Here is a 14,081-nt window from a genome sequence, read left to right as displayed (position 1 = left end):
CCTACACAGCTCCCCCCACCCCACCCCCCGTCCCCACATGTCCCATCTTAAGTATTTTGTACTTCTACATTTTAAATTATTTGAGCTTGGGACTGTGTCTTTGGATTTTCCGTCCCTCATAGCACCTAGTGCAAAGAATGATGTTTCTATAGCATACACTGTGTTCTAAGAGCTCTGCATATATTAATTCATTTAATGCTTACAACAACCCTATGAGATGCACACTACTATTATACCCTCTTTTCAGTTGAAGAAGAGTCGCAGGAAGGTTAAATACCTTCCTAAAGTCATGCACCTGGTAAGTACTGGAGCTGAGATTCAAACCCTGGCAAATCTAGCTTCGGAGTCCAGGCTGTTAACCAGTATGCCAAACTGCCTCAAAACTGTAGTCACTTTTTTGAATACCACCTATCCATTCTTAAATTTAAAGCAATGTATAAAAATGTTCTAGTCTCACAAGAATAAATTTAGTGCCTTATTTGATTTGTGTGGAACAGCTAATGATTTTGCTTTCTAATGTTTATGTTTTAATCCTTTCAGAACCAATTCGAAGATACAAAACTTACCACAGTGATGTCTTTAGTACCTCCAGTGAAAGTCCATCTATTATTTCCTCTGAATCAGATTTCAGACAAGGTGAGAGGGATCTGAACAAGCAAAATGTTCTTAAGAAACCATGATTGTTCTTCTCTTTCAGTAGTGTTGAGATATAAGGTGTCAAAAGAATAATTCTATATAAAATTTTTTAATTGCAAAATACTTCCAGTTACTCATTTTAACAGTATTATAGGAACTTGATAGCAGTTTCATCAAATAGCAGTGTAGTCATTTTCGTAGTAGAGAAAATAATTGTTTTCAAAATAACATGACTTACCTCTAAAGAGTTTATTGACATTATGTCACTAATTTGATTACATGAATATGATTTGTAAAAATTATCTTATGTGTCTGCTGAATTCTTGAGTTTTAAATAAGATTACTTGATATTTTTATCACTTGTACTATTTTTGTTTCATTCACAATTAGTGAGAAAAAGTGAAGCGTCAAAGAGATTTGAGTCCAACAGTGGTCTCCCAGGGGTAGATGAAACCCCAAGTCAAGGCCAGTCACAGAGACCAAGGTATGTAATATGAAAAAATGATAATATATTTCCTGTTGCTGGTGTTTTTTTTTCTTTATTAGAATCAAGGAGAATTTTTAAAACTTATTCTTTTTCCTCTATTTTCTCCATTTTCCTTTTCCTTTTCCTCCTCTTTAAGTTCTTGCAAATTCATTCAATTATGTAAAAGATGCTATAGTAGTTTGAGTTATTGGAGTCTTTTAAAATTAGAATTGGCCCTGATTATTTATAGTTTGTGCTTGATTTTTTAAATTAACATGAATATAAAATAACTTATTAACAGTAAGGAAGTTCTGAAGGCACGGCATTAAACATCTGTGAGAAGATAGTAAACTTTGATTTCTAAGAGAATAATACTTCTTTCGAGGTTGAATGGGCTCAACAAGCAGGCTTTCAGTGAGTATTATTTGTTGAATGAATAATTAATAGGTTACTACTGAATAACCTATTATGTAAAAAGTTAATTTTTCACTACATCTTTCCTGGCTTAAAAGAGGTCATCTTGTATTTTTTAAAGCCCACTTCGGGCTGTTTAGAGTTCACTTTCATACTGAAATACTCAGGTTTCTTATAAGGTGTCGTGTATTATTCTTGTGCTAGGGTTAGAATGGTGGTATTATAGGCATGGATTGATTTACTTATTTATCTGAACTGAAAAGTGTCAGATCAGCAGTGAATATATTAATGTGTATCTTTTGCAGGTGTGTACAGGTTCCTTACATGAACAGAAGCATGTTATTAATGTTAAGCATTAATTTGAAATTCATAATGTGATATTAGAGAACCAGAGGTTGCCTCCAAATTTACTCCCAAACGACAGGAATCCTCTTAAATTTGATATCAGTTCATTTAGTTCAAGTGCCATTATACACAAAAGAATCATTTGAAAATTAACAAAAACTTGCCCCTGAGTTGATTAATTCTGGCAGACACTGTTTCATACCTGTAAACTATTAATAGACCAGGTAACCCTAGCCATGTGATTAAAGCAGACAATTTATCCAGGGTTTAGACTCCAAGTAATTACATTGCACTAAAATTATTCCTTAATATTCCAGTTTTTATGAAATTTGTGTGTTTTTCTCTTCCCTCTTGTTCCTTTTAAATAGTCTATGAGGGACTTCCCTGGCAGTCCAATGGTTAAGACTTCGCCTTCCAACACAGGGGGTACAGGTTCAATCCATGGTTGGGGAGCTAAGATCCCACATGCCTGGAGGCCAGAAAACGAAAACATAAAATAGAAGCAACATTGTAACAAATTCAATAAAGACTTTAAAAATGGTCCACATCCAAAAAAAGTCTTAAAAAAAAAAAAAAGTAGTCTATGATACTTTCTTTGAGGAAAGCTCAAATAAGTATTCATTTACCTAAAGTGGTATGTATGATCTTTGCATAATGCATTTTCTATTTTTATGACCCTATTGTGGTAATAGTATTTGTGATTACTATTTTGGTAATTTTGACCAAGGAGGTAAGAGACAAAGACAGATCTATGCTTGATATTACATAATTTTGTTAAAGAAGCAAAACTGTTTTGGGATGACCAGCAATACGAAGCAAACGTTGAATTGCACTAAGCTCTGTGTTGAATCGAGGAAGTCACTCTTCTCTATATATGTAATTTGGAGAAAACTTATAAATAGTTAATATGATGCCCTTTTAACTTAATCAGAAGTAGGAGTAAAGATAACAACTGGAAGAATTGTTGGGATTATGTGTTGATTGGTTGATTGTTTTTCTGTTTTTTTCTTTACAGTAGGTCCTTGTTGGTTATCTATTTTAAATATAGCAGTGTGTACATGTCAATCCCAAACTCCCAGTCTGATTGATTGATTTTATAGTCAATTTGCTAGTTATTTAAAATACATATTCCTCCAAACAAAATTGAACCATTTTGTGAGTCTTATTTCAATTTTCTTGATAAGGTACCTCAAAAGCGTCAGGATTATAAGAGAATCTTAGTTTTGACTGTTTCCAGTTTAATTTTAGGAAACATTAACATTGAGGCCTTAGCTCATCAAATCGTAATTTAGTGATAAACTACCTTTTGTTTCACACTTTAAGAGGGTAAAAAACACAACATAGTGTTCATAGCATCTGCATTAGATAAAGTTATAGGTGAAAAAAAAATATTTCAAGGAGAAGTAGATTGTTAGGTCTGCGTATTTATTACATTTAATGTAAGGTGCTAAAACTCTACTTCTTTTAGAGTACCCCATCTCTTCTTTCTGCCCAAGGAAAAACACATTAACTAAGGTATTGTCTAGATTCCTTATTCAAGTGCAGAGTTTTCTGTATGTGTACAAAGGCTTCTGATAATATCCTTAACATGCTGGTACTTAATCGGGAGGTTCTGTTTGTTCTTTAGGTCACATATTTGTGACATCTATAAATAGTTCTGTATTTAGACATGCTGCCTGCTTCTTTATAAAATTTCCATTTCTTTAGCTAGAATGAAATGGAAAAACAGATCCAGACAGTGCTATTGATTTGTATCATAGTGGGTGGGGGGAGATTAACAGGAAGTTATGAGTCAGATCCAGAAGAATGAGTAATTTTTGGATTTTGAGCTATCAAAAGTGTCTTTCAGTGACCAAAAAAGATATTCAAAGCTGTTTTCCAAAGAGCAACTCTAAGTTTTTTTTCTGTGTTAACTTTTTTTTTTTTAATTAATTAATTTATTTATTTTTTATTTTATGGCTGTGTTGGATCTTCGTTTCTGTGCGAGGGCTTTCTCTAGTTGTGGCAAGCGGGGGCCACTCTTCATCACGGTGCGCAGGCCTCTCACTATCACGGCCTCTCTTGTTGCGGAGCACAGGCTCCAGATGCGCAGGCTCGGTAATTGTGGCTCACGGGCCCAGTTGTTCCGTGGCATGTGGGATCTTCCCAGAACCAGGGCTCAAACCCGTGTCCCCTGCATTGGCAGGCAGATTCTCAACCACTGCGCCACCAGGGAAGCCCTCTGTGTTAACTTTTGAAGTACAATTTTTACATAGTGCAATTCCCACTGCTTCTGTCCCTATCTGCTTAATGATGTAACCATTTTTTCTGTCTCAAAAGAACCTATTTATTCATTCCTAAATCATCTAGGTTTTCTGAGTTTTTTGTTTGTTTTTCTTTTTCTTTCTTTCCTTCCTTCTTCTTTCCTTCCTTCCTCCCTCCTTCCCTCCCTTCCTTCCTTCCTTCCTTCCTTCATTGGGTCTTCGTTGCTGCGCGTGGGCTTTCTCTAGTTGCGGTGAGCAGGGGCTACTCTTCCTTGTGGTGCGTGGGCTTCTCATTGCAGTGGCTTCTCTTGTTGTGGAGCACGGGCTCTGGAGCGCAGGCTCAGTAGTTGTGGTGCATGGGCCTAGTTCCGCGGCGTGTGGGATCTTCCCGGACCAGGGCTCGAACCTGTGTCCCCTGCATTGGCAGGGGGATTCTTAACCACTGCACCACCAGGGAAGTCCCTGTTCGTTTGTTTTGTCTGTTTAGTTTGTTTGTTTTTTGCCTTTCAAACGTTTCAGTCTTTATAGGAATTTCTACCAGATACTGTGTTGGGCCAGATAAAGTGATGATCAGTCATTTTTTGCTACCTGTTTGTAGCTCTGGTATAAAATAATTTGAACAAGAAGGCTAATATATTTGATGAAAATGACAGGTGTGAGTTAAAATGTATAGATTCAAATTCTTACCATTTTCCTTGACCCCATTAAGTGAGAGTGAGCCATAAAATCATGTTCAATCATTTGCACAACAAATGATTATTGAGTACCTGCCATGTACTGGGTACTTATAGGTACTGGAGATGGAGTCATGAACAAGATCAAGAAGTCCCTCAAGAGATTTTCTAGTGCTGAGGGATAGCTAGTAAACCACTGAAAAAACAAGTAAGTAATGCACCATCAGAGTGTGATGGTGCTTGGAAGAAAAATAAATCAGGCTAAAGGGATAGAAACTACAGGGGTGTGATGTCCAAATTCTAGTTTACATAGGTAGGGTGATCAGAGGAGGCCTCTCCCAAGGGGCGACATTTGAAAAGACAACTATTTGCAACAAGGAAGTAAAACATGCAGATATCAGGGGGAAGAGGGTTCCAGACAAAAGGAACAGCAAGAGCAGAGGCCCTGAGGTAGGGGAGATGTGTCCATGTTAGAGGAATAGCAGGAAGGGCAGCATAACACAGAAGGCAGCAGAATGAGTGAAGGGCAGAGCGGATGGTAACCAGGACCCAAATCATATCAGACCTCAAAAGCTAAGGTGAGCACTTCAGATGTTATTCTGAGTGTAATGGGAAGCCATTGGATGGTTGAGAGCATAGAGAGCCATGATCTAATTTACATTTTAATGGGATTGATCTGTTCTGTGAAGAACAGATTGCAGGAGTAAAAGACCAGTCAGGAGGCAATTACAGTACTCCATTTGAGCTGCATACCGCACAGACTAGGTTGCTAGTGGTAGAGAAGATTCAAATATAGATTTCTTCAAGGTTGTGCCCTGCAGGATTTGCTGGTCATTCAGATGTGGGATTTGTAAGAGGAATCAAGAATGACTCCAAGTTGTGTCCTAAGCAACCAGTGAGTGATTGAGAGAAGGTTGCACATAAGGAAAAAGTATCAAGAATTTGGTTTTAGACATGTTAGGTTAAAGATACATGTTAACATCCCAGTAGAACACTCACCTAGGCAGGTGAGTAGAATTAGAATTCAGGGGAGAGCCTGGAGTTACGGGAATATAAGATAATTAAGACTAGGTGACTACATGAGATCAGGTAGATATGAAGACTGTGGAGACTAGAAAAATCTGGAGGTCTGAGCACTGTTGTAGTCTAACATTAAGAGATTAGAAATGAAGGAGGATCCAGTAAAAGAGACTAAGAAGAAGGAGCCAGTGAAGTAGAAGGAAGATAAAAAGAGCATGGTTTTCCAGAAGTCAGATGTTTAAGAAGAGGAATGATTAAGCAGCTATGTTATATGATGCTTAGAGGTCAAGTAAGATGCAAACTAAGAATTATCCTTTGCCTTTGATAACACAGAAGGTAGTCATTTTTGTGACTAGTTTTGGTGAAATGGTAAGGACTCAAACTATTGGTCTGAGTCCAAGAGAGAGTGGGAGATGAAGTGGAGATAAAATTTAAAGGACAGCTTTGAAGAAATTTACTCTAAAAGACAGCAGAAAAATGAGACAGAATCTGAAAGGGGATGTGGAACCAAAGGAGGATTTTTTTGTTCTAAGTAGAAAATAGTACAGCATGTTTGTATGCTAATGAGAATAACCTAGTGCATGAGACTAGTGATGCATGTGAGAGGGTAATTGCAGGAGCAAAGTCTTTGGGTGGGAGAGAGGGCTAGAATCCCATGCACAGTAGAGATTTGACGCCTGTATAAGTGTTCAGGAGATCCATCTGTTGTAACAGAAAAAGACAGCAGAACATATGGATGTAGATTTGGAAAGTCCAGTGGTAGAAGGATAAGGAAGTTATTTCCTGATTGCTCCTTATTTTACCAAGAAAACTGAGGAAAATTCATCAGTTGAGAGGAGACTAGGGAGAAAGTATTGGAGCTTTGAAAAGAAAAGACAAGGAAGAAAATATGAAATAGTTCTCAAAGAAAATTAATCACCAGGCAGTACTAAGAACCCACTGAGATCAGTCAGCATGGTTCTGCAGTTTCATGAGAGTTGAGGTCGTATGCAAAGGAATGATTTTAATGATGGGCCTTAGAATTCAAGTTGTGTAAGGGCAAGAGAGGGTTAATAGAGAGAAAGTGGTAGAGTCAATGGACTAAAATTCCTGATAGAGTCAGTGAATTATTTGAAGGGGAGTGTAAGAGGAAGTAAGCTAGAAAAAATAAGGAGATTAGATAGAGAGGGAATTGAAAGATAGAAATAGGAAATTGTAGAGGTGGTGCAGTTATTGTTAATAGTCAGCATAACCATGGGTGTAGATTGCTGGCTGAGGTGGAGGAGGCCAGGTTGTTGGAGCACTCTTCAATCTCTGTCACACCACCATGAATGATGACAGCAGTAGTGGTGAAGACCACTGAGTCAGCCACTTAAATCTTTCATGAATAAGGGGGAGTTGACCACAGGACAATGTCTAGAGCAAAGCAGAGCAGTGGATGGTGTGAGTTCATAGCATGTACTTCAGGAAAGCTGGGGGCTCTTGGAGGAGGGGTCAGTAATGATCTGGAAGCTGAAATAAAAATCACGAGGCCTCTCTATCGCATGTCCCAGCCCACTGGTGCAGGATTATGAGAATAAAACAGCCCTGATCTGAGAGAACTGCAGGGGAAGCAGTTTTCAGAAGATGCTGGGATGTTAAGAGAAGAGGTGAAGGATGTAGATCTACCCACTGAAAGTGGGACACCATACTATATTAATATATTAAAAATAGGACTGAAATGTTACTGCAAGGGTTCTTCTGAAATGAAAAAATAAAATTTGTTTACATTCTTGATACCTTACTTAACATGACTTTTTCTTGATTAGACTTAAAATAATTGTTTTCTTCCCAACCCTTACTTTTCTCTTCTATATAGCAGACAATATGAAACACCCCTTGAAGGCAACTTAATTAATCAAGAGATTATGCTAAAACGGCAAGAAGAAGAAATGATGCAGCTGCAAGCCAGAATGGCCCTTAGACAGTCTCGACTGAACCTGTATCCAGGAGACACACTCAAAGCTTCCATGCTTGACATCACCAGGGATCCCTTAAGAGAAATGGCCCTAGAAACAGCCATGACCCAAAGAAAACTAAGAGTAAGTTGATTCTCAGGTTACTGCACCTAAACTTGGCCTCACAGGGAAATGTTATACAAAGTACTTTAAAAAATTCTATAGGTATCCTATAGAATTGCCTGTAGTTAAAATTGAAATCTCATATTAGTTTCCATTGGTGTTAAATATCTTGTTGGTTGATACTAAAATAAATATTTAGCTGTTTTCATGATTTCATTTTTTTTTTCCACACACACACACACTGTATTTTATTTTTACAAGAGATAAATAGACTGACACCAAGCATTGTAAATGGATGACCACAACAAAAGCAACAATGATTGCAATTACCAAACACGAAACACACTCATGCTATGTCATAATATTGACATTCAGTCCAGTAATCCTCCACTGTAACAGCTCCTTTACTTTGCAGTGAAAATTGATTTGTATATTCTTTGCCTCTGAGTCCTTGTGGGATTTTTTTTTTTAATTCAAACAGAAAGTCACAAAAATTATACTCATCCTCATCAGTTCACTCAGTCCCATGTAATTAATTTTTTTTTCATCTTGATCTTTTGTTAGCACTTTTATGAGTTCATCAGTTTTTCATTAGAGTTCTGAAAATGCTTATACATTCAGTTCAGCAGTACAATCAGTTACCAGAAACCTGTACTTGTCAGAGTCTTTTCCATGAATTCCTTGAAGATGAAACCCTTTTATAGGAACATATTTGCAAAAGCATCAGAGTACACCCAGAACTGTCTGTAAATGACAAAAGACTTAAAAATGACCACGGTTAAAGATTTGATGAAAGTTCATAATAATGCAATTGACAAGGAAATTTAGTTATTTCTGAGATATACATTTTAAAGTAATAACTAGAATTATGACTTATAACATTATACCAGAACATATAAGATTTTTAGAAATTTCATGTAGTGTCTGAAACATTTATATTAACATATTTCCATACAAATAACCCAATGAAACTTTAATATTAGTTGTTTTGTTTGTTTTTTTATACTGCAGGTTCTTATTAGTCATCACTTTTATACATCAGTGTATACATGTCAATCCCAATCGCCCAATTCAGCACACCACCATCCCCACCCCACCGCAGTTTTCCCCCCTTGGTGTCCATATGTCTGTTCTCTACATCTGTGTCTCAACTTCTGCCCTGCAAAGTGGCTCATCTGTACCATTTTTCTAGGTTCCACATACATGCGTTAATATATGATATTTGTTTTTCTCTTTCTGACTTACTTCACTCTGTATGACAGTCTTTAGATCCTTCCACGTCTCAACAAATGACTCAATTTCGTTCCTTTTTATGGCTGAGTAATATTCCATTGTATATATGTACCACATCTTCTTTATCCATTTGTCTGTCAATGGGCATTTAGGTGGCTTCCATGACCTGGCTATTGTAAATAGTGCTGCAGTGAACATTGGGGTGCACGTGTCTTTTTGAGTTATGGTTTTCTCTGGGTATACGCCCAGTAGTGGGATTGCTGGATCATATGGTAAATCTATTTTTAGTTTTTAAGGAACCTCCATACTATTCTCATGATTTCCTTTTTAAAAAAACATTAGATGGAGTTAGAGTATCTTAACTGTGTATTTTAAAAGTATATTCACGAACCTAAAGTCAACTGGCTTTATCCAGTATTGTGGGAGATTGTTTTTTAATATTAAGAAATTTTTTATCCCACAAACCAAGAAGATCAGAGATAGAGAGTTCAGAGATGGTTCAGAAGCTCAAGAATGCTATCAAGCGCATTCCATCTTTCTGCTCTGCCATTCTCAGAATTTTGACAGTAATTCTCTTTATAAAGGATGACTGCATTATCTCCAAGCATCATATCCTCATATTACAATATCCAAAGATAAGAAAGAACAAATCTTATATCTGTGGGGGATTTTTCTTTTATGTGTTTAGTTGGTTTATTTTTCTTTCAACATATATCCTCTATATTTTTATAAGCATAAGCTCAAAATGAACGTAGTCTTTTCTCATACAAAATATCATGAACATTTTACAACTTTTATAATACTATTCTTAAGGGCTGTAAAGTACTCCCATTATGTGAACGTACTGTGTACCATAATTTATTTAATCAGTTTCCAGCTATTGGACATTTAAAATGTTTCTAATTTGTAATTGCTATAAACATCCTTATAGCTAAATCTTTGCAGATAACTTCCTCCAAGTAGAATAGCCAAGTCAAAGGCAAATACCTCTTAACACATTTTATACATATTGTCAAATTGCCCTTTAAAATTTTCTTCCAATTTATGTTTCCTCTGATGATGCCTGTTTTCACCATATTCTTACCAACTCTGATATTATCATTCTTTTTTTTTTATTATTATCACCAATTTGATAGATGAGGCAGTATCTCATTTGTATTGTTCCTTTACAAATAATTCTTCAAAAGCAAAATAAATGTTAGGAAAGTGATAAAATCTAGAATGATTTTTTTCTTTTTAGTCCTACACTAAGAAAGTATATTATCTTATTCTGTTTCGGGTTTTCTTGCTTATTTCAAAGAATCTTCTTAAAAGCATATTTGTATACCCTGAAATTGATAGAATTCAAATTTTCCTCATAGTTTTCTAAGGAGAAGAAACAGTATTGCATGGTGAAAATTACACTGAACTACAAATTGGAGGACTTGGATTCAGTTGCTAATAATTCAATTCTAATAATATGTCTTTATGTACATTTTTAAACCACTTTGTGTCTCATTATGCTAATTTTTTAAATGTGGAATTGGGTTGTAATTTATAAGACAATGTCTAATTTTAAAGTTATTAGATTCCAATAAAATACAACTGAATTTATTTCAAGCCAAAGGGAAGAAATTCAATAAGGCTTCATCAATTTATCATTATAACCAATACATTTGTCAAAATTAAGCAATAGGCAGGATAGCATGGGCTTCCAATAATTAAAGGCCCACACAAAGCATAAAAGGCACTATATATACACATCTTTTTCTAAAATCATAGTTTCAGAGAGCTAATGCAGAACTTTGGCTCATTAGAGAGTCTGTACCTTTATAGTATGCCACTGTTATGTGTCATCTCACTAAAAACCCATGTTTCCTTTCAGTCAGTCGGTGTCTGCTTTCTTCGTCAGAGACATGCTATATCAATGACTAGAGAATTTGAACTGTTGGTCATTGAAGGACCACATAGTGTTGTTTCTTTTTTTTTTTTTTTAAACATCTTTATTGAAGTATAATTGCCTTACAATGGTGTGTTAGCTTCTGCTTTATAACGAAGTGAATCAGTTATACATATACAATATGTTCCCATTTCTCTTCCCTCTTGCATCTCCCTCCCTCCCACCCTCCCCATCCCACCCCTCTAGGTGGTCACAAAGCACCGAGCTGATCTCCCTGTGCTATGCGGCTGCTTCCCACTAGTTATCTATTTTACATTTGGTAGTGTATATATGTCCATGACACTCTCTTACCCTGTCACATCTCACCCACCCCCTCCCCATATCCTCAAGGCCATTCTCTAGTAGGTCTGTGTCTTTATTCCCTTCTTGCCACTAGGTTCTTCATGGCCTTTTTTTTTTTTTCCCTTAGATTCCGTATATATGTGTTAGCATACTGTATTTGTTTTTCTCTTTCTGACTTACTTCACTCTGTATGACAGACTCTAACTCCATCCACCTCATTACAAATACCTCCATTTCATTTCTTTTTATGGCTGAGTAATATTCCATTGTATATATGTGCCACATCTTCTTTATCCATTCATCTGTCGATGGACATTTAGGTTGCTTCCATGTCCTGGCTATTGTAAATAGAGCTGCAATGAACATTTTGGTACGTGACTCTTTTTGACCTATGGTTTTCTCAGGGTATATGCCCAGTAGTGGGATTGCTGGGTCGTATGGTAGTTCTATTTGTAGTTTTTTAAGGAACCTCCATACTGTTCTCCATAGTGGCTGTATCAATTTACATTCCCACCAACAGTGCAAGAGGGTTCCCTTTTCTCCACACCCTCTCCAGCATTTATTGTTTCTAGATTTTTTGATGATGGCCATTCTGACCGGTGTGAGATGATATCTCATTGTAGTTTTGATTTGCATTTCTCTAATGATTAATGATGTTGATGAGCATTCTTTCATGTGTCTGTAGGCCATCTGTATATCTTCTTTGGAGAAATGTCTATTTAGGTCTTCTGCCCATTTTTGGATTGGGTTGTTCGTTTTTTTGTTATTGAGCTGCATGAGCTGCTTGTAAATCTTGGAGATTAATCCTTTGTCAGTTGCTTCATTTGCAAATATTTTCTCCCATTCTGATGGTTGTCTTTTGGTCTTGTTTATGGTTTCCTTTGCTGTGCAAAAGCTTTTAAGTTTCATTAGGTCCCATTTGTTTATTTGTGTTCTTATTTCCATTTCTCTGGGAGCTGGGTCAAAAAGAATCTTGCTGTGATGTATGTCATAGAGTGTTCTGCCTATGTTTTCCTCTAAGAGTTTGATAGTGTCTGCCCTTACACTTAGGTCTTTAATCCATTTTGAGTTTATTTTTGTGCATGGTGTCAGGGAGTGTTCTAATTTCATACTTTTACATGTACCTGTCCAATTTTCCCAGCACCACTTATTGAAGAGGCTGTCTTTTCTTCACTGTATATGCTTGCCTCCTTTATCAAAGGTAAGGTGACCATATGTGCGTGGGTTTATCTCTGGGCTTTCTATCCTGTTCCATTGATCTATATTTCTGTTTTTGTGCCAGTACCAAACTGTCTTGATTACTGTAGCTTTGTAATATAGTCTGAAGTCAGGGAGCCTGATTCCCCCAGCTCCATTTTTCGTTCTCAAGATTGCTTTGGCTATTCGGGGTCTTTTGTGTTTCCATACAAATTGTGAAATTTTTTGTTCTAGTTCTGTGAAAAATGCCAGTGGTAGTTTGATAGGGATTGCATTGAATCTGTAGATTGCTTTGGGTAGTAGAGTCATTTTCACAATGTTGATTCTTCCAATCCAGGAACATGGTATATCTCTCCATCTATTTGTATCATCTTTAATTTCTTTCATCAGTGTCTTATAATTTTCTGCATACAGGTCTTTTGTCTCCTTAGGTAGGTTTATTCCTAGATATTTTATTCTTTTTGTTGCAATGGTAAATGGGAGTGTTTTCTTAATTTCACTTTCAGATTTTTGTCATTAGTGTATAGAAATGCAAGAGATTTCTGTGCATTAATTTTGTATCCTGCTACTTTACCAAATTCATTGATTAGCTCTAGGAGTTTTCTGGTGGCAGTTTTAGGATTCTCTATATATAGTATCATGTCATCTGCAAACAGTGACAGCTTTACTTCTTCTTTTCTGATTTGGATTCCTTTTATTTCTTTGTCTTCTCTGATTGCTGTGGCTAGGACTTCCAGAACTATGTTGAATAATAGTGATGAGAGTGGGCAACCTTGTCTTGTTCCTGATCTTAGTGGAAATGGTTTCAGTTTTTCACCATTGAGGACAATGTTGGCTGTGGGTTTGTCATATATGGCCTTTATTATGTTGAGGAAAGTTCCCTCTATGCCTACTTTCTGCAGGGCTTTTATCATAAATGGGTATTGAATTTTGTCGAAAGCTTTCTCTGCATCTATTGAGATGATCATATGGTTTTTCTCCTTCAATTTGTTAATATGGTGTATCACATTGATTGATTTGCATATGTTGAAGAATCCTTGCCTTCCTGGGATAAACCCCACTTGATTATGGTGTATGATCCTTTTAATGTGCTGTTGGATTCTGTTTGCTAGTATTTTGTTGAGGATATTTGCATCTATGTTCATCAGTGATATTGGCCTGTAGTTTTCTTTCTTTGTGACATCTTTGTCTGGTTTTGGTATCAGGGTGATGGTGGCCTTGTAGAATGAGTTGGGGAGTGTTCCTCCCTCTGCTATATTTTGGAAGAGTTTGAGAAGGATAGGTGTTAGCTCGTCTCTAAATGTTTGATAGAATTCACCTGTGAAGCCATCTGGTCCTGGGCTTTTGTTTGTTGGAAGGTTTTTAATCACAGTTTCAATTTCAGTGCTTGTGATTGGTCTGTTCATATTTTCTATTTCTTCCTGGTTCAGTCTCGGCAGTTTGTGCATTTCTAAGAATCTGTCCATTTCTTCCAGGTTGTCCATTTTATTGGCATAGAGTTGCTTGTAGTAATCTCTCATGATCTTTTGTATTTCTGCAGTGTCAGTGGTTACTTCTCCTTTTTCATTTCTAATTCTATTGATCTGAGTCTTC

The 14,081-nt window shown here is 36.5% G+C and overlaps 1 protein-coding gene across 11 annotated transcripts in view; it reads left to right on the top strand.

Moving 5' to 3' along the window:
* The window catches only part of PTPN13 (protein tyrosine phosphatase non-receptor type 13), a 242,081-nt gene that overhangs the window by 123,484 nt on the left and 104,516 nt on the right, over positions 1 to 14,081 (top strand). For 9 of the 11 annotated variants that reach the window (XM_057546717.1, XM_057546716.1, XM_057546712.1 and 6 more), the window contains 3 exons: positions 541 to 636; positions 1,027 to 1,120; positions 7,636 to 7,858. In XM_057546717.1, the coding sequence (XP_057402700.1) occupies positions 541 to 636; positions 1,027 to 1,120; positions 7,636 to 7,858 (413 nt within the window). The remainder of the gene's footprint in view (positions 1 to 540; positions 637 to 1,026; positions 1,121 to 7,635; positions 7,859 to 14,081) is intronic. The other 2 variants (XM_057546711.1, XM_057546713.1) reach the window with 1 other exon arrangement.

This window comes from Balaenoptera acutorostrata, chromosome 5, assembly GCF_949987535.1.
Source record: "Balaenoptera acutorostrata chromosome 5, mBalAcu1.1, whole genome shotgun sequence".
NCBI classification, from domain to species: Eukaryota; Metazoa; Chordata; class Mammalia; order Artiodactyla; family Balaenopteridae; genus Balaenoptera; species Balaenoptera acutorostrata.
Note: the sequence above shows the minus strand (reverse complement) of the source record. Positions and strands in the feature narration are given on the sequence as shown.